General features: G+C 35.4%; 5 protein-coding genes across 8 annotated transcripts; 1 reads left to right on the top strand and 4 right to left on the bottom strand.

Moving 5' to 3' along the window:
• Window positions 1-6,580: 6,580 nt before the first annotated feature.
• On the top strand, window positions 6,581-7,675 carry LOC137013200 (zinc finger protein ZFP2-like). Its single transcript, XM_067376848.1, has 3 exons — window positions 6,581-6,638; window positions 6,816-7,335; window positions 7,495-7,675. Exons 1-3 carry the CDS (start codon window positions 6,581-6,583, stop codon window positions 7,673-7,675), a joined length of 759 nt encoding a protein of 252 aa, XP_067232949.1.
• Window positions 7,676-11,651: 3,976 nt separating this feature from the next.
• LOC137012323 (gastrula zinc finger protein XlCGF7.1-like) lies at window positions 11,652-13,950 on the bottom strand. The gene is made up of 3 exons (XM_067375445.1): window positions 13,924-13,950; window positions 12,499-12,617; window positions 11,652-12,393 (listed from the first exon to the last, which is right to left on the bottom strand). The coding sequence occupies exon 3, from the start codon at window positions 12,186-12,188 to the stop codon at window positions 11,652-11,654; it is 537 nt and encodes a 178-aa protein (XP_067231546.1). The 5' UTR covers window positions 12,189-12,393; window positions 12,499-12,617; window positions 13,924-13,950.
• Window positions 12,659-16,859, bottom strand: LOC137013184 (gastrula zinc finger protein XlCGF57.1-like). 2 transcript variants are annotated; one of them, XM_067376825.1, is made up of 3 exons: window positions 16,734-16,859; window positions 16,510-16,629; window positions 12,659-15,055 (listed from the first exon to the last, which is right to left on the bottom strand). In XM_067376825.1, the coding sequence occupies exons 2-3, from the start codon at window positions 16,565-16,567 to the stop codon at window positions 13,998-14,000; spliced, it is 1,116 nt and encodes a 371-aa protein (XP_067232926.1). In that variant the 5' UTR covers window positions 16,568-16,629; window positions 16,734-16,859; the 3' UTR covers window positions 12,659-13,997. The 2 variants fall into 2 exon arrangements, with proteins under 2 accessions (XP_067232926.1, XP_067232925.1); XM_067376824.1 differs by having other exon boundaries at window positions 16,510-16,853.
• Window positions 16,860-17,669: 810 nt separating this feature from the next.
• Window positions 17,670-22,570, bottom strand: LOC137013193 (zinc finger protein 501-like). The gene is made up of 2 exons (XM_067376836.1): window positions 22,284-22,570; window positions 17,670-19,322 (listed from the first exon to the last, which is right to left on the bottom strand). Exons 1-2 carry the CDS (start codon window positions 22,339-22,341, stop codon window positions 18,403-18,405), a joined length of 978 nt encoding a protein of 325 aa, XP_067232937.1. The 5' UTR covers window positions 22,342-22,570; the 3' UTR covers window positions 17,670-18,402.
• Window positions 22,571-23,060: 490 nt separating this feature from the next.
• Window positions 23,061-25,452, bottom strand: LOC137013198 (gastrula zinc finger protein XlCGF57.1-like). Of its 3 annotated transcripts, none has more exons than XM_067376843.1 (3): window positions 25,379-25,452; window positions 24,722-24,835; window positions 23,061-24,562 (listed from the first exon to the last, which is right to left on the bottom strand). In XM_067376843.1, the coding sequence occupies exons 2-3, from the start codon at window positions 24,777-24,779 to the stop codon at window positions 23,724-23,726; spliced, it is 897 nt and encodes a 298-aa protein (XP_067232944.1). In that variant the 5' UTR covers window positions 24,780-24,835; window positions 25,379-25,452; the 3' UTR covers window positions 23,061-23,723. The 3 variants fall into 3 exon arrangements, with proteins under 3 accessions (XP_067232944.1, XP_067232947.1, XP_067232945.1); XM_067376846.1 differs by having other exon boundaries at window positions 23,061-24,557; window positions 25,379-25,390; XM_067376844.1 differs by lacking the exon at window positions 25,379-25,452 and having other exon boundaries at window positions 24,722-24,980.
• Between the last annotated feature and the right edge of the window lie 1,983 nt (window positions 25,453-27,435).

Here is a 27,435-nt window from a genome sequence, read left to right as displayed (position 1 = left end):
GGGAAAAATGAGAACACATATTATATTTGCTGTAGTTCACCGCTACGTTACCACTATACTTCCACTAAACAGTATCTATGTTTACCCAGCCAAAATTATATCAGTTCTGAGAACAACAGAAATGTGAAAAGTGTCCAATAAATAGTTGTAACTATGATTATAAATCCAAAATTGCTTCATGTGGCTTTGGATGAAAGATAAATCACTTGTTCATATCAGTAAGCAGTAATACGTTTTTTGTACATTAATGGATCTTGAGAAAGAAAATGTCATTGCTCCCTAAGGTCTCACGGAGCCATCAGATTTCAACAAAAATATCTTAAAAATATCTTGTTTTCTGAAGATGAACGAAGGTCTTACAGGTGTGGAACGACATGAGGGCGAGTAATAAATGGCAGATTTTTCATTTTTGGGTGAACTAACCCTTTAATTTCTTTTCGACTGAAGAAAGAAAGACTTTGTGATTCTTAGACTATGGGCACTTTTATGTCCTTTGATCATATTTTAAAAAATACATATATTTTTTGACAAATTCTTTTTTCTTTGTCAAACTATCAACAAAACCACCTTTAAAAAAATTTACTACCTTTCTATTATGATTTTTTCATACTTTCCAACCTCCTTATAGGTGTCAAAATCACTGTTTTCTCCTTGTCCCACACCCAGACTTTTAAACTTCAACAATGAAAATACAGTTTAAAAATATGATTTATCTGGTAACTATTAATGTACCTGAATTAAGCACTAGTAAAATAATTAAAATACATTATAGTATTTAATGTGAGACTACTATCAATATTACTTTTTACACAAAATATAGCTGTCACACAGTATCGGTGTCATTTCCACCACAATGCTGTAATGTCCCTTTAAAAAGTTTGTGTGAAAGATTGTTTAGGTGGTTTCTGTGGAAATGTTCAGTGACATCAGAGCACATGTTGGACATGGAGGAAATTTTAAATTTTCATCAACAACAAATGAAGAAAAATCAAGGTAAATATTGCTAGATCAGTAAATATATTTATTCTACGTCATTTCCAAACATGCTGTACCTTCAAGGGTGTTTTTAAAAAGCTAAACATTTTAAGTTAAATAAGAGTATTTTGCGTACATGAAATGCTAAGTAGTAATTCAAAGTGAATCAGTGAAGCTATCTTCCATTTTTTCACAAAAAACTACAGAAATGTAATTTCCACCACAGTCATTTCCACCACACTGCCCTCTGTGGTGGAAAAGACAGCATGTGGTGGAAATGACATTTATGGTTAAGAAGTACAATTGATATGGATAGTGGGAGTATAGTTGTGTAATACTTTTTATAAAAATACACTTTATTGCCAAAAGTATTAGGACACCCCTCCAAATCATTGAATTCAGAAGTTCCAGTCACTTTCACTTTCACAGGTGTGGGTCACTTTTAGGAGCTCAGTGAACTCGAGCGTGGTACTGTGATTGTGCAATAAGCGCATTTGTGAAAATTCCTCACTAGTAAATATTTCACGGTCAACTGCTAGTTGTATCATAACAAAATGAAAGCAATTGGGAACAACAGCAACTCAGCCACGAAGTGGTACAGTAGGCCACGTAAAATAACAGAGTGGGTCAGCGCGTGCTGAGGTGCACAGTGCACAGAAGTCGCCATCTTTCTGCAGACTCAATAGCTACAGACCTCCAAACTTCATGTGTCCTTCAGATGAGCTCAGGAACAGTGTAGAGAGCTTCATGGAATTGGTTTCCATGGCCGAGCAGTTCCATCCAAGTCTTACATTACCAATGCAATGCAAAGAATCGGATGCAGTGGTGTAAAACACGCCGCTGCTGGACTCTAGAGCAGTGGAGACGTGTTCTCTGAAGTGAGGAGTCACAATTCCCTGTCTGGCAATCTGATGGACGAGTCTGGGTTTGGTGGTGGCCAGGAGAATGGTACTTGCCTGACTGCATTGTGCCAAGTGTAAAGTTTGGTGGAGGGGGATTATGGTGGGGGGTTGTTTTTCAGGGGTTGGGCTTGAACCCTTAGTTCCAGTGAAAGGAACTCTTAAAGCTTCAGCATACCAAGACAATTTGGACAATTTCATGCTCCCAACTTTGTGGGAAGTTTGGGTATGACCCCTTCCTGTTCCAACATGACTGCGCACCAGTGCACAAAGTAAGACCATAAAGACATTGATGAGTGAGTTTGGTGTGGAGGAACTTGGCTGGCCTGCAAAGAGTCCCGACCACAACGTGATAGAACACCTTTGGAATGAATTAGAGCGGAGACTGTGAGCCAGACCTTCTTGCCAACATCACTGCCTGACCTCACAAATGTGCTTCTAGAAGAATGGTCAAAAATTTCCATAAACACACTCCTAAACCTTGCTGAACAGCTCCATATTAAACCCTACGGATTAAGAATGGGATGTCATTAAAGTTCATAAGCACTAAAGGCAGGCGTCCCAAAACTTTTGGCAATATAGTGTATGTTACAATACTTTTTATATTTATAATTATATTATGATTTTTTATTTCTAAATTATATTACGTTTATATTAATTGATTTCATTTTTTTCTATTTTTAAGATGCCACCTAAGACAACAAAAGAAAGGTCACAGGCCTATAGGGACAAAATAAAAGCTGACCCTATAAAATATGAAGGAGAGACTTAAAAGAGACAGATCTGTCAAACGCTCTCTCTCACACACATGCAAACATACTCACGCATTCAAGGTGCTCAAAATTTTCCACATTCCACACCTCCATTTAAATGATACAGTTTCAGGTGTTCTTTACAATTACTCTTTACAGAAGATAAGTATTCATTCAAGAGACCAATAAGAACATTTCAGTATCAAACTCTCACAATTATATAGCCTCATAATTATCTCACAATGTTGAAATTTTGATGCATCATTTATTGCTTATATTTTTGCCTTGCCATCATTTGTGTGGGTTATTTACAGTATGCACTGTAACTTTCATCTGTGAGACAAATCTTGTTTTATACATCAAACTCAGCACTACGCTAAAACAGGTGTGGTTATGTTTAGTGATTCTGTGAATTGAGTTTAATGAGTGTGAAGACTTTAAGTTTTTTCTAATAAATATTTCTACTGTTTCTCTACATTCACATTAACTCATTGTCATTTCCACCACTGCCCGTCATTTCCACCACCGCCCGTCATTTCCATCACCACACACATTTTTAAAAACTATTAAAAAAGTTCTCATCACACATTAAAAATGTATCCACAATTTATGAGATAATGCTCTACTTAATATAAAAATTATAGTTATTTATTTTCTAATAAACTCTTACCCAAAACAATATTAAATTTCAGAGTGTGACAGGTGTACAGTTCAGCATTTGGTCCTTAGGGCAGTTGATTTTATCTCATTGGCAAATGTATAATTAATGTACATTGTGGAAAAACTGGTAAAAGTTACAAAAATGATCTTAGATAATTCTTAAGTGGCATAAGTTATTCTATTTTTAAATAATAGCTGTATATTGAGATGTGGTGGAAATGACATTTGTTCATTGCAGGTCGGAAAAAATGTAAAATATTAACAATTTCTCTTGTAATCTAAGTTTGTCCTCTTACAGACCTTAAAACTAGAGAAATTATTTAAACTTAAGAGAATGTGTTACATGACTTTTGAACAAGTTTATTTTATTCAACTTCACAAGGCTAAAAGTGCCCCTAGTTGAAGAAACGCATCTTGGATGACATGGGTGTGAGTAAATTATCAGGAAATTTAAATTTGAAAGTGAACTAATCCTTTAAGGACTGCGAATTGCACATTGGCTGGCTCAGACTGTGAAAAAAATGCAGTTTTGTCATGATTTGAGCGTTTAGAAACAAAATTTGAGACAGCTGTTCTTAGATTTCAAAATGAAATATAATCATAAGCTTGGTGAACAGCTGAGAATTTGATGCTCGAGCTACCTACTTTTGCGACTAAATATTATCAGCCCGAGAATCATTTCAAAGATGAGGGCCGAGTGACTTGCCTGAAAGGACTTTGACTCACATGTTTTCAGATTTAGTTTTCTCATAGTAAATAGTCAATGTACTCACAGTCTGATAAGATTAATGTGTCGTTTCGTGAACCACGTTGAACCCATGAGCGTCGAAAAACATTTCACCTGCCGTGGATGAACGCAACAAGATCACGTGGTTGAAATGAAAGCAAATGTCGCCATCTAGAGGAAAATCTGTTGCACTGCCAAACTATTATAATAGAAACTCGTGTGTTATTCTGAGGATCAAAACTAGAGCTGCACGATATATCGCATGAGATTGTCACGCGCATTTCGTCAGTAAAGCCGGTTCCCTGACTACCGTTAAATCTCCATCACCTGCTTTCAAATGGAGCGGCATTTAATAGACAGAGCCGTAGATCACTGAAAAGCCACGCAATATCGCGTTCATTATCGAAGGCGATTCATCTGCGATATGAACGCGATATTGCGTGGCTTTTCATTGAACTACGGCTCTGTCTATTAAATGCCGCTGCATTTGAAAGCAGGTGATGGAGATTTAGCGGTAATCAGGGAACCGGCTTTATTGATGAATTGCGCGTGACAATCTCATGCGATATATCGTGCAGCCCTAATCAAAACCACGCAAAATCTGCTTAAAATGTTAAAGGCAATAAAGTAATAGTTTGTTTAATTAATTTGTAGCTATTTTAGCAAATAGTTTATGAAACCATTTTAAGATCTTAAATTATCTTACATGTTTACTCAACCATATTTTTTAAATGTTTTTAAATGAAGCTCAATGGTGATGACTTTGCAGTAACTTGTTATGGCATAGCCTATACAAATACATGATCACTGCAGCATACATAGACCTTTTTCACAGCAGCGCCATATTTGATTTTTAATAGGAATGAAAACGAGTCCGTGAGGGATAGACAAAGGCCTACATCTCTTTGGTGGGTTGTAGCCTACTGTTATTTAATGTGTTCATACATTAAATAGAATTCATACTGGAGAGAAACCGTACAAGTACTCACACTGTGGAAAGAGTTTCGCTCGGTCAGGAACCTTGAAAGATCATGAGAAAATTCATACTGGAGACAAGCCGCACCAATGCTCTCCATGTGGGAAGAGTTTTATCTGATTATCTAATCTACAGACTCATATGGAAAAGTGTTGCGCCAAGTTTTCTAAATAAGCAAAGTTCATGTTCAAATCCATCACACTCAAGTAAATAATATGGGGGTCAAAATGTTCCAATTTTAGATGGAAATGCTTTTTTAGTTTATGTTGGGGAGTAAATATAGTGAAACTATTGTCTCCATCCATATTCTTTACAAATTAATTTACAAAGTTACAAAGTTATAGATTAAGCAACATAAAGAAATAACCGTTGAAGTAGGCTATAGATGTTTGTCATTATTTATAGCCTGAATGATGTTACAAGAAAGTGTTTGCACTAACATCCTGAAGGGCCAGTGTTCTTCAGAGTTTAGCACCATCTTAAGCCGGGTTCACTCTGTGCAATTTTGGCTACAATTTGGTCGTTTGAGACAAATTTTGTAAATCCTAAAAAATTCCTATAATCCTAGCCTAAAATCTGTAGTCTTTGATCGCTAGTTTGACATGTTCACAGACAGGCGGTTAATGACCATTGCAAACAAATTTTTCCTCAGATGAAATTCTGGCAGTGTCAGAAGTTTTGGCGCACAATCCTTCAGTGTGACTTCTCCTACGAAGAATGTCAAATTGTCTCTGTTTTTCAAGACAAGCCGTGATCAAAATTAAAGCTAGAGATATATTTGTTAGCCACCATTTCAGTCCTGCATGTAATGCAGCTCACAGTCATTGAACGTGTATGGGTTGATTATGTAATACTCCGGACAAGTTTTCATGACCGCTTCCATTTTTAATGCGTCTTGACTGTCGTACAGTCTGACTTAAATGACAGCTGAGAACCCACAGTGTGACACGAGGATCATGTTTGTACAGTTTGACAAGCAACCTTCGTAAAGGAATATTATAAATCACATAGTGTGCACCCGGATTTACACCAAATCTGTAGTAATCCTGAAGAATTATCTGGTTCAGGTGTGTTTAATTTGGGATGGAGCTAGACTGACCAGGGTAGAGTTTCCCAAAAGCATTGTAAGACTAAGTTGATTATAGAACCATTGCCACCAATGGTCTATGATCAACTATAGGCTTACGGTGCTTTTGGGAAACTCTACCCAGGGCTGTGTTTCCCAAAACCTTCATGATCTTAAATTGATGGCCATTTATGGTTTAAGCTTAGCTCACTATGGTTTTTAATCACTCTATGACAAAGAGTTGTGTATGTTGAAAGTTGAAGTTAAAATATTAATAATGAATAGTTTCAAAATGACTATTGAACAAACATTTGCACCTGGGTAATTGAGAGTGATTGTAAGTGTGATGATCATCTGCTAAATGAGCAACAAAAACCACAATTCACACCTACAGTCAGTGAAGCCACTCCCACAGCCGTTCATGAGAGTTTAAATGTTGGAGAATATTCCCATCTTCCCACAGGAGAAGAAGCAGCAAGCAGGAGGAATTACTCCAGGAGAAACTACTGACATACTATTGTAAAGATGGAGTTTAAGGAAGAACTCTGCAGAATAAAAGATGAAGATACAGAAGAACAAACAGGTCAGTGTTTTCCTTCATTCTCATTAATGACTGATGAGGAACATTAGACTCAGTAGTGAACTGGATTTAAATAATTTGGGGCTACCTGATTTTCTTCTTGTTTCTAATTTTTAATCTTTTTGTTTGAATTAAACTAAAATTTATTGCTGATTTTAGACCCAACTGAAGTGAAAGAAGACAAATGGCATTTTACAAATGAAGTTGAAAACATTTCACAGACTGAAATGAATTTCACACAAAAACAAAGAGGAAAAACTGGAGTTGAAAGACCTTTCACCTGCTCTGAGTGTGGAAAGAGTTACATATATAAACCACACTTAAATCAACACATGAAAGTTCACACTGGAGAAAGGCTTTATACATGCACTCAATGTGGAAAGAGTTTTATTCAGAAAGGAGGCCTAAATGCACACATGAGAATTCACACTGGAGAAAAACCGTTCACATGCACTCGGTGTGGAAGGAATTTCAGGTGCAAAGGTTTTCTCAAAGATCATCTGAGCTGTCACTCTGGAGTAAGATCATTCAGCTGTGATCAGTGTGATAAAACATTTGTTCTGGAATCAAGCTTAAGAAAACACCTTAAAATTCATACTTCTGTGAAGCCTCACTTTTGTTCTTTATGTGGAAAGAGTTTTACACAACTGAAGTATTTAAAATTGCATGAGAGTATTCATACCAGTGTGAGACCTTATATGTGCTTTGACTGTGAAAAGACCTTCACTACATCGAGTGACTTAAAAAAACACCAGCATATTCATACTGGTGTGAGACCTCATATGTGCTCTGACTGTGGGAAGACCTTCATTACATCCAGTCACTTAAACCAACACCAGCGTATTCATACTGGTTTGAGACTTCATATATGCTTTGACTGTGGGAACACCTTCACTTCATCCAGCCACTTAAAAAGACACCAGAGAATTCATACTGGAGAGAAACCGTACAAGTGCTCACACTGTGGAAAAAGTTTTGCTCGGTCAGGAACCTTGAAAATTCACGAGAGAGTTCATACTGAAGAAAAGCCACACCAGTGATCTTCATGTGGGAAGATTTTTATCTGATTTTCTAGTCTACAGACTAATAAGGAAAAGTGTTGCCCCAAGTTTCCTAATAAGCAAAGTTCATGTTCAGATCCATCACTTTCAAGCAAATAGTTTGGGAGTCAAAGTGCTCCAATTTTAGATGGAAATGTTTATTTTGTGGAGTATAGTGAAACTAGTTGTCTCCATCCATATTCTTTACAAATGAATTTAGATAGTCTGCCTGTTAAAATGTGATGAATTGCATTAATTATATCTATACTAACACTGCATGTAATTTGTTAGAAGAATAAAGGAACAAAACTTGTGCTTTTTAAATGTCTTAAGTCATAAAAAATGTTTCAACAATAAGCAATATCACACGAGCAGTGAGCATCACACAACTGGTGTTTTGTCCCAAATAGCACAAGTGCAAATGTGATACTGATTTTATAAACCAGTTCAATGAATAAGAAGTTAATATTGTATTATATTTTAGATGCAGTATTGTCCATTTTTGCTCAAAAGGTTCAGGGAATCTGTAAATAGAGCTCCTGCTCTAGAGTTTGATGTTATTCTGATTAACCATGTGTTATTAATTAGTAGATCACTCTGATTATGGTAAGATTATTCTAACTAAGTGTCTGTGGGAAAACCACTGCGTGATTATGTAAAGTTACCATTAGAGGAAGCTAAATCGGTCAGTATGATTTTATGATAATAGTGATGATGATTAAAAAGCAGGTAATACTTGTGAAAAAATCTATTTAATTTAATCTTGTATTGCTGCACAAAAGAAGACAGCAACATGCAGGAACCCTTCTACCACGCCATTGGCTACCATCCTTGGACCAGAGGGCGGACCTTACTCATCAGATATGCACTGGAGCGTTTGAAAGCACACTGACTGAAGTGATTGAATTTGAAAGTGTTTTGAAAGCAGGAGCATTTTACACACATTCACACATTTAATCAATGTCTGATTACAGCAATCAACCCTCATTAATATTCTTTCATCTTCTCTCTGAAATGAATTGAAGAATTGAGTTTAACAGTGCTGGAAATATAGAGCTCATTTCTGATAAAAACGCCACTTTTGAGAAGATTTTTTACTTCAAAGCACCCAATTATCCACAATAATATTTGAAGGCCCCCTCACTCACAATTTCTATCGGATAAAACATTTTATAGCTTACACATGGGAGGGTTTGAAAGCAGGTTTTTTATTGCAGACGGGTCCGTCTTAGAACCGCTGTCACTGTACGACATAGGACCACCGATTAAGAGCCATGATCACAGAAATCGCCACGATTGTTTCACGATGGCAATCTTTCATCTGGGACAGACAAAAATTGTGCAGTGTATCCCAGACTTAACAGGTAATGCGTCGTAGCAGTGTGAAAGTTGCTCATTCAAAGAGATGCCAAGATCTTGAAAAGTTAAGAGGAACCTATATTTTTTTAAACTCCAGAATTAAATAGAATATATCTTTATCTGTGTCATTTCTCACATTCACATTCCTTTATGAAACTATTTACACTTTTTTCATGAAATTCTTTTTAGTCTTCATTTGTGAAATTAGGTTTTTGAAACGGATGCTTGCCTCATTCATTTCCATTCAGTCAAATCATTACATTCCCATAAAGAAAAGCAAAACGCAATAAGAATATTCAATTCAGTGAGAGGAGCTGAAAGAATATTAATGAGGGTTGATTGCTGTAATCAGACATCCATAAAACGTGTGAATGTGTGAAAATCGAGACAAAGTCATCGTTTGCAAATCAGATTAAGATTTAGCCTAACTAAAACCACGTGTTGCTAAAACTACAGGGTATAACGAAACCATTTCAATTATATAGATATGAATAGAGATATAGGCCTAGTTTCTATATATTGATGACAGCATTATAATAGGAAGACTAGTCAGAGGATGATACATTCCTTTCTCATTTCAGAGAGAAGCTGAAATGGTTGAAGGTCAAAATGGTAGTTTCACTGCAGCTTCAAAGTGTTCTACACAATCCTAGACAAGAAATAAGGGTCTTATCTAGAGAAACTATCACTCATTTTCTGATTTTTTTTTTTTTTAAATGTATAGATTTTAACCATAAATGCGCATCTTGAACTAGTTCTCTTCTTCTAAATTTGAATTCCAAATAGTGTATTACTGCCCTCCACAGGTCAAAGTTTGAACTAAATTGTTATATACAATATGCTAGTGCAAGTATTTAACAATTAGTTCAAACTTTGACCTGTGGAGGGCAGTAATACACTACGCCGCTGGAATTCTAATAGAGAAGAAAAAGAAGAAGAAGAAGAAGAAGAAGAAGAAGAAGAAGAAGAAGAGAGCTAATTCAAGATCAGCATTTATGTTTAAAAACATATATCTTTTTTTTTTTTTTAATTTAGAAAATGAGCAATGTTTTCTCTAGATAAGACCCTTATTTCTCATCTGGGATATTGTAGAGCTCTTTGAAGCTGCACTGAAACTGTAATTTTGACCTTTAACCATTTGGTCCCCAGTGGAGTCCACTATATGCCACTATATTATTACGGGATCTCAAAGACCCAAATCTCTAGATTACAAGTAGTTCAAAATGCTGCAGCTAGATTTCTGAAGAGGCGTAATAAATTCGATCACATTACGCCCCTCCTGAGATCTCTACACTGGTTGCCTACCCAGTTTAGAATTGAATATAAAATCCTACTACTTGTTTATAAATCTTTAAATAATCTAGCTCCCTCCTATCTGACCAATCTTCTTCACCCTTACACTCCTGTGAGAGAACTGAGATCGGAGGGAAAACTACTCTTAAAGATCCCCAGAACCCGTCTAAAGACGAGGGGAAATCGAGCTTTTGAAGTGGCTGGCCCCACGCTCTGGAACAATCTTCCAAACTCTGTCAGAATGGCTTCCAGTTTATCTGAGTTTAAATCATGCCTTAAAACTCATCTTTTCTCTCTCGCATTTGGTATATAATATGTAGGTATTTGAGTGTATTTATGTATGTGTATATGTTTATGCATGTATGTGTATGTCTATATATGTGTATATAATGTGTATTTATGCATGTGTATGTATGCGTATGTATATATCATGTATGTCATACATGTGTGTGTACGTGCAAATATCTGTATATATACGTAGGTGTGTATGTATGTGTATATATATATGGATGTGTATATATATGTGTATATGTAGATATGTGTGTATATAGTGTCTATATTTCTCTGCCTTCTGTTTCTTTGTCTTTTAACTGTTTCTTTCATACTTTATGTACACTCCTCTTCTAATTGTTGTACAGCACTTTGGTCGGCCTTTGGCCGTTTTTAAATGTGCTCTAGAAATAAACCGAACTTGAACTTGAACTATATGGAATGTTTTCATCAAAAACCTTAATTTTTTTTTCCGACTGAAGAAAGAAGGACATGGACATCTTGGATGACATGGGGGTGAGTAAATTATCAGGAAATTTTAAATTGAAAGTGAACTAATCCTTTAATGCAAACTTGTGATAGGATCAAAACCACACACAATCTGCTTAAGATATGATAAAAGCAATAGAATAATAGTTTGTTTTTGTTTTTAATTAGGAAAGCTTAATATTGGTGAGTGACATTCATAGACTGTTTAACCTTTGACTTTCATTTTTTTATAACATATCTGTATATCAAAAAAGATGGGTTTAGTTAATTGTCTCTTAATGGCCTAGACATGTTCTCCCAAATTTCCTTTTTGGGCAACTATTCCTTTAATGCAAGTGGAAATTCACACCTGCTTGAATTTGTAACCCTGATACAATAATAATAAAAAACACTCTACTTGTATGACAAATTTATTTAGGAATTAAAGTAGGAATCGAGGAAAACAGAATAGTGAAATATTTTTCATATACACTAAAATAAAATTCCACATTGTCCATATAGCATAGGAACCCTAAAAAAAACAAAAACCTTATTTAACTGAAAGTTAACAGAACATGAACTTTGATCACTTAGTCACATTTGGGCAATGCTTTTTCTTATGAGCCAATAGATTAGATAATCGGGTGAAACTCTTTCCACAGTGTGAACACTTGTACGGTTTCTCTCCTGTATGAACTCTATGGTGTTTTTTTAATTCAGTGGATGTAGTGAAGCTCTTCCCACAGTCAGAGCACACATAAGGTCTCTCACCAGTATGAATACGCTCGTGTACTCTTAATTGTTCCAGTAGTGTAAAACTCTTTCCACAAAATGAACAAATGTGAGGCTTCACACCAGTATGAACTATAAGGTGTGCTCTTAAGTTTTTTTCTAAAACAAATGATTTATCACACTGATCACAGCAGAATGATCTCACTCCAGAGTGGGAGCGCAGATGATTGTTGAGAACGTTTTTCCGACTAAAACTCCTTCCACAGTCAGTGCATGTGAACATTTTTTCTCCAGTGTGAATTCTCATGTGCACTTTTAAGTTTTCTTTACATGTGAAACTCTTTCCACACTGAGTGCATGTGAACGGTTTTTCTCCAGTGTGAATCCTCATCCTGAAGAATCCTGTACGTTACAGTGTGATTTATTATTGAAACTCTTTCCACACTCTGAGCAGGTAAAAGATCTTTTGACTCCAGTTTTTCCAGCTCGTTTTTTGATTAAATTTCTTTCAGTTTTTGAGACAACTGTGTTTTCATCTTTATTTTCCATCTGGATTTGAAACGGATGTATTTTGTCTCCATTCACTTCCATCAGGTCTAAAAAATTTGAAGTTAAAAGAAATTCAGAGAGCCCCAAATGATCAAAGTTTATATCTTAATGTTCTTCATCAGTCATTAAAGAGAATGAAGGAAAACACCAACCTATTTGTTCCTCTGAATCTTCCTCTTTTATTCTGCAGGTTTCTTCCTCAAACTCCATTTTACAACAGTATGTCAGTAGTTTCTCCTGGAGTAATTCCTCCTGCTTGCTGATTCTTCTCCTGTGGGAAGTTGGGAATATTCTCCAACATTTAAACTCTCATGAACGGTTGTGGGAGTGGCTTCACTGACTGAAGGTGTGAATTGTGATTTTTGTTGCTCATTTAGCAGATGATCATCACATTTACAATTACTCTGGATTATTCAGGTGAAAATGTTTTGCTCAAATGGTCATTTAGCAGCAATTTCTTTATTTGAGTTTTTACTGTAAGGCTGGACGATTACACTGCTATTTTAAAACAATTAATAATAACAATTATTTGAACAAACATCAGTTGAAGGATGACATGCATGCTACATGTTATTTATCTGACTCCAATATAATTAATCTGACTCCATTAATATTGTTGTTATTTTAAACTTCTTATTCTTTAAAGGTAATTTTTTCTTGGAACTGATAGGTAAATTTTGGTTTCAAGAGAAGAGATTCTCACAGCTTTTAAAGCAGATATAGGTAGGCTATTTATTAAGTTTCATGTTTAGATAAACAAAAACAAGCTGAAAGGTGGACTCTTCAGATCACATTACACATTTCCAATGTTATTTGAGATGAGCTTGGGCCAAGAGAACTGCATCTCTTCATTGGCAACTACATCTCTGAGGAGGCAGCATCTCTGCATTGAACAGATATAGCTTTCTCCTTGCGTAACAGAGATTTGAGTTGCAATTCTTGATGCCTTGCCTGACACGGACTGAGATTTCTCTGGATTCCCCTAAATCTTTTCACAATGGACTCTGGGTGTGCATCAGAAACACTGGGTGTGCCACTCTCGGGCTCAGACCTGCAAACTCAAAAGCGATGAAAAAGCTTTTTGACAAGCTAAATTGTTGTAGGGAGGTGCATAATGTTCTGAGGGCATCCTCCCCCAGGAGAAAATTGTTGTGATTTTAACATGTGAACAAAGCATTCTGTTGCACTCTGACAAGAAAATAAATGAAAAACAACAAGTGGTAGTCAATATCTTTCTTTGTGTAGAACAGATCAAATAAATTTAAACAGGTTTTAACTTGAGGGTGAGTAAATAATTACAAATTTCATTTTTGGGCAACTATCCCTTTAAGCCACTCAAATAGTACACGTTTTGTTTCTTTTTTCTTGTAACAAAATCTAAATACAAAGTATACATATTACGAATGAAATTAATAATAGAGGCATCACCTCTTAACAGCCAGACTAACAGAATTAATTTGTACAAAATATTGATGGTGCTATCTACTTTCACTATTTACTCCCAAACATAAAATAAACATTTCCATCTAAAATTGGAGCATTTTGAGACCTCCCTCTTAATTTCCAACAATTCTCACCATGCCTGTGTCATTTTTTCTACATTTCTCTCTCAGATGATGTCGCCATTTTGTGGTTGAAAATGATCTGAAAATTAACCTTGGAAAATTAATTTAGGACACTTCGGGTAACACTTTTTTTTATGAGTCTGTAGATGAGATAATCGGTTGAAACTTTTTCCACAGTGTGAGCACTTGTACGGTTTCTCTCCAGTATGAACTCTCTGGTGTGATTTTAAGTTGCTTGATATAACAAAGCTCTTCCCACAGTCAGCGCAAACATGAGGTCTCACACCAGTATGAGTACTCTCATGCTCTTTTAAATTTTGCAGTCGTGTAAAACTCTTTCCACAAAAAGAACAAACGTGAGGCTTCACAGCAGTATGAACATTAAGGTGTGCTCTTAAGCTTGATGCCAAAACAAAAGTTTTATCACACTGATCACAGCTAAATGATCTCACTCCAGAGTGACAGCGCTGATGATCTTCGAGAGTGCTTTTGTAACCAAAACTCTTTCCACAGTGAGTGCATGTGAACAGTTTTTCTCCAGTGTGAATTCTCATGTGTCTCTTAAGATTTCCTTTCTGAATGAAACTCTTTCCACACTCAGAGCAGGTGAACAGATTTTGTCCAGTGTGAATTCTCATGTGCACATTTACTTCTTCTTTGCGTCTGAAACTCTTTCCACACTCAGAGCAGGTGAACGGTTTTTCTCCAGTGTGAATTCTCATGTGGTCATTTAGGTGTCCTTTATGTCTGAAACTCTTTCCACACTGAGTGCATGTATAAGGCCTCTCTCCAGTGTGAGATCTTGTGTGTTTTTTAAGGTTTGATTTATCTGTGAAACTCTTTCCACATTCAGAGCAGCTGAACAGTTTTTCTCCAGTGTGTTCTCTTATGTGTCTGTTAAGGGTTGATTTATATGTGAAACTCTTTCCACACTCAGAGCAGATTAAAGATCCTCCGACTCCAGATTTTCCAGCTTGTTTTTGTGTGAAATTCTCTTCAGTATTTGAAACGACTGCATTTCCATCTTCATTTTTGAAATTATGATATTTTTGAAACAGATGTTGTTTATCTTCATTTTTATATGTCAGTTTTCCATCTTCATTTGTGAAATGATGCTGTTTGTCTTCATTTACTTCCATCAGGTCTATAAAGAAGGCAAATGAGAAACAAAGAAATTAAGTTTATTCTTACTTGAGCACAAATCTAGTTTACTACTGAGTCCACTAGTATCTAGTTTTAAATGTATTGTTATATCCTCATGAGAACCAGATATATAAGAGATTTTTTGTGTGTGCGACTTTATGTCATTACATTGTTTGGAGAAACTAGAGCTGCACGATTCTGGATGAATTGAGAATCAAAGATCAGACAACTAAACAAAATAACATGTAATTTACTTGAGGTTCTGACAAAATGTTAATTGCTGCAGTCTATTTAAAATGTTTGATTATTCTGAATGAATTATTTTACAAAATCTGTGAATGAATGATTCAATGACTCAATCATAAATACATCACTTGTTTCATTGCTAAGCGCCAAGTTGCTTTCAAAAGGATTTGCTCTATATTGATCGCTTCCATAAACATCATCAGTGTTTATATTCAAGCTATAAAATTTTATCTCAGCAATTGATCATTTGAATATTTGTAACCTAGAAATAACAACACTTTGCAGTTGAAAAGACTGTTTTTGAAGCTGTTTCATACCTATCAATAACTCTGACTCTCTGGGTCAGCAGCTGCGGCAAATGTTATGGTGTGAGTTTGTCAAAGGTTTAATATGTGAGAGCTATGGTCATTTAGGAATGCGATCGAGTGGGTGTATGAAGATATTTTGTTGCATATCTGTAGAGGACAACAAGACTCAGTTATTAAGAAAATAAAAGGGGATTTAAATGGCATGTACAGGCAAAACCTTTTTTTATTTTTTTTTATTTACCAATACATTTTTAGGGTTCAGGCCATTTTTAACCAAACTTTGTATAAATATGATTTTCACTAAAGTTATGTAAGATGTAACAGAATGATTTGTTATACTATTTTACTTTTTGGAATGTGTGTGTAAAACTGCCATAAATTCTATACAATGTAATTATTTGCATATTAATGTTCTAATCTTGTGGCAACATGTAATGAAAAAAAATAATGGGAGTAAAAATATCTCAAATTCAAATTTCATAGGAATATTGATCTATAATTTCTTTCCCTATTGACTTCTTGTGTCTCCCCAAAATGCCAGATAAACATGCTGTAAATACATCTTCTACAAATGTTTATTTACATTTTTTTTTAAATAATTCATATATAAATGATACAATTTTTTTTTTCATATTTCCTTAAGTGTTCTAAATTCGATAATTCAGTCAATGTTACTTATTTTTAAAGACCAAATAGAGGGAGTTGTGAAACCTCCAAACATTTGGGATCTCTGAAAAGCCCTAAATGTGCTCTTTACAGGACATCCAGACTTAAAACTGTGAAATGTATGTAATACAGTGTCTATACAGAGGGAAAAAGTCCATGCCTGGATCTCGGGAGGATGTGTCACTTTTAATCTTTTCCTCATCAGTCATTAAAGAGAATGAAGGAAAACACCAACCTATTAGTTCCTCTGTATCTTCATCTTTTATTCTGCAGGGTTCTTCCTCAAACTCCATCTTTACAATAGTATGTCAGCAGTTTCTCCTGGAGTAATTCCTCCTGATTGCTTCTTCTTCTCCTGTGGGAAGATGGGAATATTCCCCAGCATTTAAACTCTCATGAAGAACTCTAATTGCTAAGAATCAATTCAACTCCTCGAACTGATTTTTATGTTGGTCTTACTTTAGATATGATTTACATGCATTGAAAAATCTGTTTTCCGGGTCTTAATTACATAAAATGAAAAGAATTAATGAAGTGTCCCACTTCTCATGTTTACATTCCCTTCCCTCGCTGGCTAGCTCTCTTCTCTTCTTCTCCTAGACTTGAATGTGTGTTATTGCTTCGGTTACACGAGCGCCCTCTACTGGCGGAAACCAATCCCTATTAAATTATAACCTTCATAGATTAGACAGCTCTTATCTTGGTTGAGATTATAAACATTATATCCCCATATATGTTTGATTTGGAATAAAAATTCAGACTTCATATATCTGCTAAGGAGTTTGAAATTGGATACCTTCTGGACTCCTTCACTAGGAAAGTGAATCTCAACCTTTTTTGAGTCATGGACCCCTGGCATATTTGGAACCATCCTCAAGGACCCCAGAATAAAATTAGCTCATTGGTATCATTAATGTCTTTGTGACAACCAAATGCAATCAAGTATAATTTATTATATGCTTGTTGACTTGACTACAAATTGACTATTTAGTCATATCGTCAATAACATTATACAAATATATAATCTTTTATGGGAACATGTCAAATATACAAAAAATAATATTGAGATATTTTATAAGGACCCCCTGGCATTATGTCAAGGACCACTAAGGGTCCATGGACCCCTTGTTGAGAAACACCGGATAATATAAAAACACGGTTTGGAAGATGGATTCATAATGTACCCAATGTAGAATCACCAAGTTCATGTGGTTGAAATAAAAAGCAAACAGAACCATCTAGAGGAACATCTGTGGTGCTGCCAAACTATTGCCATATAGAGAAGCTCATGAAAGTTATTCAGAGAGATGACACAAAATCAGCTTTCCATTTTATTACTTAAAAAAAACAAACAAAAAAAAACTGTAATATTTGTTAACAAAAATTAGTAAAAAAGTATAACCACAGTGTAACTTAGAACTTAATCTTTAACTTTGCATAACTACTAGACAGCAGCTGTAATACAAAAGTCACTGCTGAATGGCCACAGAAACATTCACTTTTCCTGAGCAATTTCATCTTCTCTCAGTGATGTTTGAGTTCATATTAGAGGAATAACCTCTTTAAATATATATAGACAAACAATGAGTATGTATATAAACATATATATATATATATATATATATATATATATATATATATATATATATATATAAGACCACTTAACATTAATTTTTCTAAACTTGGAGTGGTCTCTGTTTTTTTTTTTAGAGCTGTATATAGTAACGTTTTTTTCATTCTTAAAAAAAGTCCTCGACATCTTAATGCATCACATCTAAACAGCTAAAACAAACTGCTTGAAATATGGATTGTTATAGAGACTGTTGTTGCCACTTCTAAACAAAAGCCTTATATGCACAATTGATGAAAATATCCATAAAGAAACAAAACACATCCCTTTACAAATCATAGTTTTAAGGCAACACACTAGTTTGCTAACCTTTTTTTTTTTTTTTACCTTCCCCAGTTTTTTTACCTTCCCCTTGACAAACTTCACTACTAATTTAAAGAAATTATCCAGCTTTTGATTAATCAGAATGTCATTTTTTTTTTTCAAGTGTATTATTTGTAAGTGATGCATCTGAAAATAAAATTTGCTCTCTTAGATAACTGCAGGAAAATGTATTTCTTATGAGACTGTAGATGAGATATTTGAGTAAAACTCATTCCACAGTAACTTGTATGGTTTCTCTCTAGTATGAGATTTCTGGTGTTGTTGTAAGGCACTGGACGTAATGAAAGTCTTCCCACAGTCAGAGCACACATAAGGTCTCACACCAGTATGAATACGCTCATGCACTTTTAAACATTTCAGTAATGAAAAACACTTTCCACAAAAAGAACAAATGTGAGGCTTCACATCAGTATGAATTTTAAGGTGTGCTTTTAAGCTTGTTTCAAAACCAAATGCTTTACCACACTGATCACAGCTGAATGGCTTCACTTCGGAGTGAGTGAGCAGATGTTTTTTCAGAATGCTTTTGTATGTGTAACTCTTTCCGCACTGAGTGCATGTGAACGGTTTTTCTCCAGTGTGAATTCTCATGTGATCATTAAAGTTTCCCTTCTGAATGAAACCCTTTCCACAATGAGAGCATGTATGAGGCCTCTCTCCAGTGTGAGATCTCATGTGTCTTATAAGGTTTGATTGGAGCCTGCACTTCTTTCCACACTCAGAGCATGTGAACGGTTTCTCTCCAGTGTGAATTCTGATGTGTCTCTTAAGGCCTGTTTGATCTGTGAAACTTTTTCCACACTCAGAGCATGTGAACGGTTTAACTCCAGTATGAATTCTCATGTGTCGCTTAAGGGCTGTTTTAAATGTGAAACTCTTTCCACACTCAGAGCAGGTGAAAGATCCGTTGACTCCAGATTTTCCAGATTGTTTTTGTGTGAAATTCTTTTCAGTCTTTGAAACAACTGCATTTCCATCTTCACTTTTGAAATTAAGTTTTTGAATCAGATGTTGTTTGTCTTCATTTTTATATGTCAGTTTTCCATCTTCATTTGTAAAATGATGGTGTTTCTCTTCATTCACTTCGATGAGGTCTAAAATCAACATATTAAATTCAATTAAAAAGGACAAATGAGAAATAAAGAAATAAAGTTCATTCTTAATTTAGCACAAATCTTGTTTGAGTCTACTAGTATCTATTTCAGTAGGGGTTCAATCTTCAGCTGGCTGGCGGTAGCAGCCACTGACAGGTCACGTGACCTGGTGGCAGCTGCCAGTCTGATTCTGGCAGGTCACGTGACCTGCCATTGGCGCTGGTGGCAGCTGCCAGTCTGATTATGGGAGGTCTGTCAGAGGTTCTGGTGGCTGGCAGAGTATAACACGTTCCCTATATCTCTGTCGCTGCATGGAAATACATAATTGTATTATTAATAATATAACATTATGACTCTATTCTTTTGTATAATTCACGTTTTAGATGGGTTTATCTCAATTAAAGCAGTCAAATGACCGTGATCTCAACTGGTGGAAAATGACGCATAGCCCAGCCAGCCACTGCTGAGACGCGAGTATAACGCGCTCTCTAATCACTCTCGCTGCATGAAAATACATAATTTTATTATTATTAATATCATATTATGACTCTATTCTTTTCTATGGTGGACGTTTTAGATGGGTTTATCTCAATTAAAGCAGTAAAATGACCGTGATCTCAACTGGTGGAAAATTACGCTCAGCCCAGCCAGCCACTGCTGAGACGCGAGTATAACGCGCTCTCTAATCACTCTCGCTGCATGAAAATACATAATTTTATTATTATTAATATCATATTATGACTCTATTCTTTTGTATGGTGGACGTTTTAGATGGGTTTATCTCAATTAAAGCAGTAAAATGACCGTGATCTCAACTGGTGGAAAATGACGCTCAGCCCAGCCAGCCACTGCTGAGACGCGAGTATAACGCGCTCTCTAATCACTCTCGCTGCATGAAAATACATAATTTTATCATTATTAATATCATATTATGACTGTATTGTTTTGTATGGTGGACGTTTTAGATGGGTTGATCTCAATTAAAGCAGTAAAATGACCGTGATCTCAACTGGTTGCTATATGCTTCTGGACGCTCAACCATCCAGCCACTGTTGCCTGTCATTCCAAAGAAATCATTCTAATTTGTATGCGACGTTGTTGTGACGATTTTATGTTTTGTAATAACACGAGTTATGCAATAATATATAGCATAAAAATGGCAATTAAAACGTGAATTATTCTAATAATACGACCCTTTCTCAACATTAATCCTAAATCTGGATACAATAATTTTAGCGGCTGTGGGGAAGTTTAGGTCTCATTTCTTGATTTCATTTTAAAAAGGTGTGTTTGATGTAAATATTTAGATACATTGACTTTGTTCATTTCTTTTAAGGTCACGGGCAGCATAAGCAACATGACCACCTGTAAATCTGCTCACCTTCTGAGAAAACTTGTTTCACAAATATGTTTCACATATTTACAATATTTGGAGGGGATTTGCATGTTTAAAAAGTTGTTGTTGAGTGTTAGCTTGTAAGTAAGTGTAAGATAAAAATTTTGTGGAATGCAGCAACTTTGATTTACCTACTTATTCATGCCTCTTTTTTTAATGTTAAAAATAATAAAATACATGTTTACATTTTTTAATGCTAATGTAAACAACAGGCGTTTGGGTAACATTTATTTGTCCATTTCTCATTAATTATATATATATATATATATATATATATATATATATATATATATGGGAGGATGTACAGTTTGTACAGTATAAATAAAAATCACGAGTCCCAGTGCATGTGTGTATGAAATATGATACTCAAAAGTATGTGCATGTTTTTGTTGTTGAGCATCATATTTATACATCAGGCTTTTATAGCTCAATTTTTTGAAAATCAATCATAATATAATGTTCCCCGAAAGCATGCTGTGTTATATTTGACACTTACATTAACACGAAAAAAGTAGTTTATTAGTAATAGTAATTTTTAGCATTAAAAATTGTGTATAAATATGAATAATCAAGTTGCTTCAGTACAGTACATTTTTGCCTTACACATACTTCATATGTAGGCTATGTACTGTCAATCAGAGGACAGAAAGTAGATTGTATATATATTTGAGGTAAACCCATCTGAAACGCCAACCATACAACAGAATATAGTCATAAAATTAGCTGTATTAATAATAATAAAATTATGTATTTCCATGCAGCGAGAGTGATTAGAGAGCGCGTTATACTCGCGTCTCAGCAGTGGCTGGCTGGGCTATGCATAATTTTCCACCAGTTGAGATCACGGTCATTTTACTGCTTTAATTGAGATAAACCCATCTAAAACGTCCACCATACAAAAGAATAGAGTCATAATATGATATTAATAATGATAAAATTATGTATTTTCATGCAGCGAGAGTGATTAGAGAGCGCGTTATACTCGCGTCTCAGCAGTGGCTGGCTGGGCTGAGCGTCATTTTCCACCAGTTGAGATCAAGGTCATTTTACTGCTTTAATTGAGATAAACCCATCTAAAACGTCCACCATACAAAAGAATAGAGTCATAATATGATATTAATAATAATAAAATTATGTATTTCCATGCAGCGAGAGTGATTAGAGAGCGCGTTATACTCGCGTCTCAGCAGTGGCTGGCTGGGCTATGCGTCATTTTCCACCAGTTGAGATCACGGTCATTTTACTGCTTTAATTGAGATAAACCCATCTAAAACGTGTATTATACAAAAGAATAGAGTCATAAGATTATATTAATAATAATACAATTATGTATTTCCATGCAACGATAGAAATAAGGAACGCGTTACACTCTGCCAGCCACCGCTGACAGACCTGCCAGAATCAAGACTGACAGCTGCCACCAGGTCATGTGACCTGTCAGTGGCTGCTGCCGCCAGCCAGTTGAAGATTGAACCCCCACTCATCTATTTTCAGTATTGTTATATGTCAGTTTTCATCTTAAAGTTTCTCATCAGTCATTAAAGAGAATGAAGGAAAACACCAACCTATTTGTTTCTCAGTGTCTTCATCTTTTATTCTGCAGGGTTCTTCCTTAAAATCCATCTTTACAAAAGTATGTGTATGTGTATGTCAGTAGTTTCTCCTGGAGTAATTCAATAACAAGTTTTCGTTTCACGATCATAATGTAACAACTGGACAGACTCGTGAAGACTTTTGTATTTAGTTTTCTCATAATAAATGATAAAATAATGAATGTACTCAGTCTAAAAAAACCCCCAGCAGATTTACCGCAGAATTCAAAATCCACTTCTCATGTTTATGTTCCCTTCCCTCGCTCACTTCTCTTCTTCTCCTAGACCCAGATGTTTGTCATTGCTTCGGTTGCACGAGCGCCCTCTACTGGCGGAAACTTCATGTCTAACCTTCATAGATTAGATACAAGACAACCAAGAGAACATCTGTTATCTAGCTTGATTTTGGTAAGTATTATTTAAAAATGTGGGTGTTAAGAAATAAAAAAATGAATTAAAAGCTCAAAGTCCAGTTCTGTCTGAGCAGCTCAATGCAAGTTGTCTGATTTAGATTTCTCCTATTAACGAATATAAACACTTATTATAGGCGTAATGTAGTGATTCAGGATAAGACAAAAACATGGTTTGAAAAATTAATTTATAATGTACTCAATATCAAGTTCAAGTGGTTGAAAGCAAATGGCACCATCTGGAACGTGTGGCGCTGCCAAACTATTTATGTAGAGAAGCTCAAGTAAATTATTCAAAGGATTGAGACGACACAAAATCAGCTTAAAACACAAGTTCCATTTTATTACTTTTTTAATCAAACCTTTAACCAAAATACAAAGTATAACCACAGTGTAAGTTACAATTTCATCTTAAACCTTATTTCATAACTACTAAACAGCAGCTGTAAAACAAGTATGTACACTGCTGAATTGTCACACATTCACTTTTCCTGAGCAATTTCATCTTCTCTCAGTGATGTTTGTCAGAGTTCATGTTAGAGGAACCACTTATTTAAATATACATAGAAAAAAAGAATGGGTACAGCTCTGGAAAAAATTAACAAATTAACATTAACACAACATGTTCATTCTTATTTCTCAGTGATTTCAATGCAAAAAAAGACTACAGTATCTTAATACATCACATCTAAACAATTAAAACAAGTTGTTTGAAACATGGATTATGATTTAATAGACCATTTTTTGCCACTTTTAAAGAAAAGCCTTATATGCACAATTAAATGAAAATAATTGAACTTCTCAAAGAAACAAAACACATCCCTTTACAAATCGTCAAGGCAACACATTAGTTTTCTAAACTATTATTTTTTTGACCTTCCCAATGGTTCCCCATGACAAACAAACTAACAAATTATCCAGCTTGATTAATCTGAATGACAAATTTTTTTTTTTACTTATAAGTGATGGATCCGAATATGAACTTAGACAACTTCTAGCAAATTTATTTCCTGTTGTCTGTAGATGAGATATTTGAGTAAAACTCTTTCCACTGTAATTTGTATGGTTTCTCTCTAGTGTGAGATCTCTGGTGTATTTTTAAGGCACTGAGCGAAATGAAGGTCTTCCCACAGTCAGAGCAAACATGAGGTCTCACACCAGTATGAATACTCTCATGATCTTTTAAAGCATGCATTTGTAAAAAACTCTTTCCACAAAAAGAACAATTATGAGGTTTCACACCAGTATGAATTTTAAGGTGCGCTTTTAAATATGATTTATAAACAAATGTTTTATCACACTGATCACAGCTGAATGATCTCACTCCAGAGTGAGAGCGCAGATGCTCTTTGAGAGAGCTTTTGGATGTGTAACTCTTTCCGCACTGAGTGCATGTATAAGGCCTTTCTCCAGTGTGAATTCTCATGTGATCATTAAATGATCCCTTCAGAATGAAACTCTTTCCACACTGAGAGCATGTATAAGGCCTTTCTCCAGTGTGAATTTTCATGTGTGTCTTAAGGTTTGATTTCTGTGTGAAACTCTTTCCACACTCAGAGCAGGTGAACTGTTTTTCTCCAGGGTGTTCTCTTATGTGTCTGTCAAAGTGTGATTTATATGTGTAACTCTTTCCACACTCAGAGCAGGTGAAAGATCCTTTGACTCCAGATTTTCCAACTTGTTTTTGTGTGAAATTCTCCTCAGTCTTTGAAACGACTGCATTTTCATTTTTTAAATGATGAGGATTTTTAAAGAGATGTTGTTTATCTTCATTTTTATATGTCAGTTTTCCATCTTCATTTGTGAATTTATGGTGTTTGTCTTCATTCACTTCCATCTGGTCTAAAATCAAGATATTAAATTAAAAAGGACAAATGAGAAACACAAAATATAGTTTACTACTGAGTCTACTAGTATCTAGTTCCAGATGTATTGTTATTTGTCAGTTTTCAATATAATGTTCCTCATCAGTCATTAAAGAGAATGAAGGAAAACACCAACCTATTTGTTCCTCTGTATCTTCATCTTTTATTCTGCAGGGTTCTTCTTTAATCTCCATCTTTACAATAGTATGTCAGTAGTTTCTCCTGCAGTAATTCCTTCTGCTTGCTTCCCCTGTGGGAAGATGGGAATATTCCCCAGCATTTTAACTCATGAACTGCTGTGCGAGCGGCTTCACTGACTGAAGGTGTAAAATTGTGGTCAAAATTGTGGTTTCTCCTAATAATATAATTATTATGGGTTGTTACTCATATACAAGTATGACTCTGTATACAAGTAATCTATTTTCCTATGCAAAATCTGATTGAGTTGTTAAATCTGTCACTCAAGTTTCACTGACTGTGATTCATCTGACATTGAAAGAAAATATGTTTGAGCTGTTTCACAGACATTACAGAGACTGATGAAGTGTCCTTTGATTATTTAACACAATAATTTCATCCTCATCGGGCGGTGAGGGTAGCCTACTAAAAAACACAACTCATAAGCATCACAAATTGTTCTGTGAAAAAAAATAGTCAGTAACGAGTTTCTCAGCTGTAATGTACATCAGTCGCTTCATTTCGATTAATTTCTGATTGTTTCACTAAATTAACTCGTTTAATTGTTTGGATTTAGATTTTTCCTAATAAATGATAAAAAAATTAATGTACTCACAGTCAAAAACAGCAGATTCAGAGTAGAAAGAACGGCTGTGTTCCACTTCACATGTTTATGTTCCCTTCCCTCGCTCACTTCTCTTCTTCTCCTAGACTCTGATGTTTGTCATTGCTTCGGTTGCACCAGCGCCCTCTACTGGCGGAAACTTCATGTCTTACCTTTATTAGAGACAACCAAGATAAGATCCGGGGCACGTTCAAGCTCACACCGGTGCGCAACGTTTTGCTACGTTTTCCGGGTTGAACGACATGTTTCCTGGAAACGGTGTGCAACAGGTTTGAGATGCGTTTTCTCTTGTTTGGTGGGTGTGTCAGAAATGTCAGCCCAATCAGCGGCAACCTGTATATAAACCACGCGATATTAAAGAGACAGCTCGCACACTGGGTATAAATGTAACATAAAATACTTTACTTATTTTGCTGTTGTATTGTGAAGGTACACTTTAATAAACTTTTCTATACTCCTCTGATTATATAATGGTAAATATTACAATATCAAAGCACAACAACAGTGATCAGCATTAATGATAAGCCTATTAAACAATACAATAATATAGATCATAACAGTCTTGGAGGTAAGAAGTGGATTATCCTTCACCTGAAATGTTTGTCTTTTCATCCTGAAATGCAAGGCAAGTGTTGTATCAAAATAATTAGAAGATTCCACAAATCCCTTCACTCGATTGGGATGTTCTCTTTTATTCTGGACGGCAAGGGCAGTGACTGTAACATCGAGGGTACTTTGCAATATTAAACATGTATTTATATCGACTTCATCAGGCTCCGAAAATTCTTCAAAAAGAACACAAAGATTGGCCTTCTCAGTTGCCATAGTTGCAATGCTTGCGTCATCACAACAGGGTGTTCAACGCGTCACCGTTTCCGTTTAAAAAACGTTTTGCAACGTTTTGTCGGGGCTGAACGCAGCCCCGTTATCTAGTTTGAGATATAGACAAACACTATATCTCATCAAATATGTTTAATTTGAGAAAAATTCAAACTTCAATTACCTGCTAAGGAGTTGGCAATTTTTTCGCTTTATTGTTGCATGTTACGGATGTTGCTGATTTTCATATAAATCTTGGCATTATTTTAAAGTGAGATGGTATTGTTTAAAAAGATGTGAGAGTTAAGAAAAAAAGTGCATTAAAAACTCAAAAACTCCAGTTCTGTCCGAGCAGGGCTGCGTTCAGCCCCGACAAAACGTTGCAAAACGTTGAACACCCTGTTGTGATGATGCAAGCGTTGCAACTATGGCAACTGAGAAGGCCAATCTTTGTGTTCTTTTTGAAGAATTTTCGGAGCCTGATGAAGTCGATATAAATACATGTTTAATATTGCAAAGTACCCTCGATGTTACAGCCACTGCCCTTGCCGTCCAGAATAAAAGAGAACATCCCAATCGAGTGAAGGGATTTGTGGAATCTTCTAATTATTTTGATACAACACTTGCCTTGCATTTCAGGATGAAAAGACAAACATTTCAGGTGAAGGATAATCCACTTCTTACCTCCAAGACTGTTATGATCTATATTATTGTATTGTTTAATAGGCTTATCATTAATGCTGATCACTGTTGTTGTGCTTTGATATTGTAATATTTACCATTATATAATCAGAGGAGTATAGAAAAGTTTATTAAAGTGTACCTTCACAATACAACAGCAAAATATATAAGTAAAGTATTTATATGTTACATTAATACCCAGTGTGCGAGATGTCTCTTTAATACCGCGTGGTTTATATACAGGTTGCCGCTGATTGGGCTGACATTTCTGACACATCCACCAAACAAGAGAAAACGCATCTCAAACCTGTTGCACACCGTTTCCAGGAAACATGTCGTTCAACCCGGAAAACGTAGCAAAACGTTGCGCACCGGTGTGAGCTTGAACGTGCCCCAGCTGAATGCAAGTTGCCTGATTTAGATTTCTTCTAACGAATATAAACAATTATAGTGATTTAAGACAAAAAACAGTTTGAAAGATGGATTTATAATGTAACTTTCCTGGAAAGATTTTGACAACTGTTATGGATACTTTTGGTCATTGGATA

This window comes from Chanodichthys erythropterus, chromosome 22 (assembly GCF_024489055.1).
Source record: "Chanodichthys erythropterus isolate Z2021 chromosome 22, ASM2448905v1, whole genome shotgun sequence".
In the NCBI taxonomy this organism is placed as follows: Eukaryota; Metazoa; Chordata; class Actinopteri; order Cypriniformes; family Xenocyprididae; genus Chanodichthys; species Chanodichthys erythropterus.
Note: the sequence above shows the minus strand (reverse complement) of the source record. Positions and strands in the feature narration are given on the sequence as shown.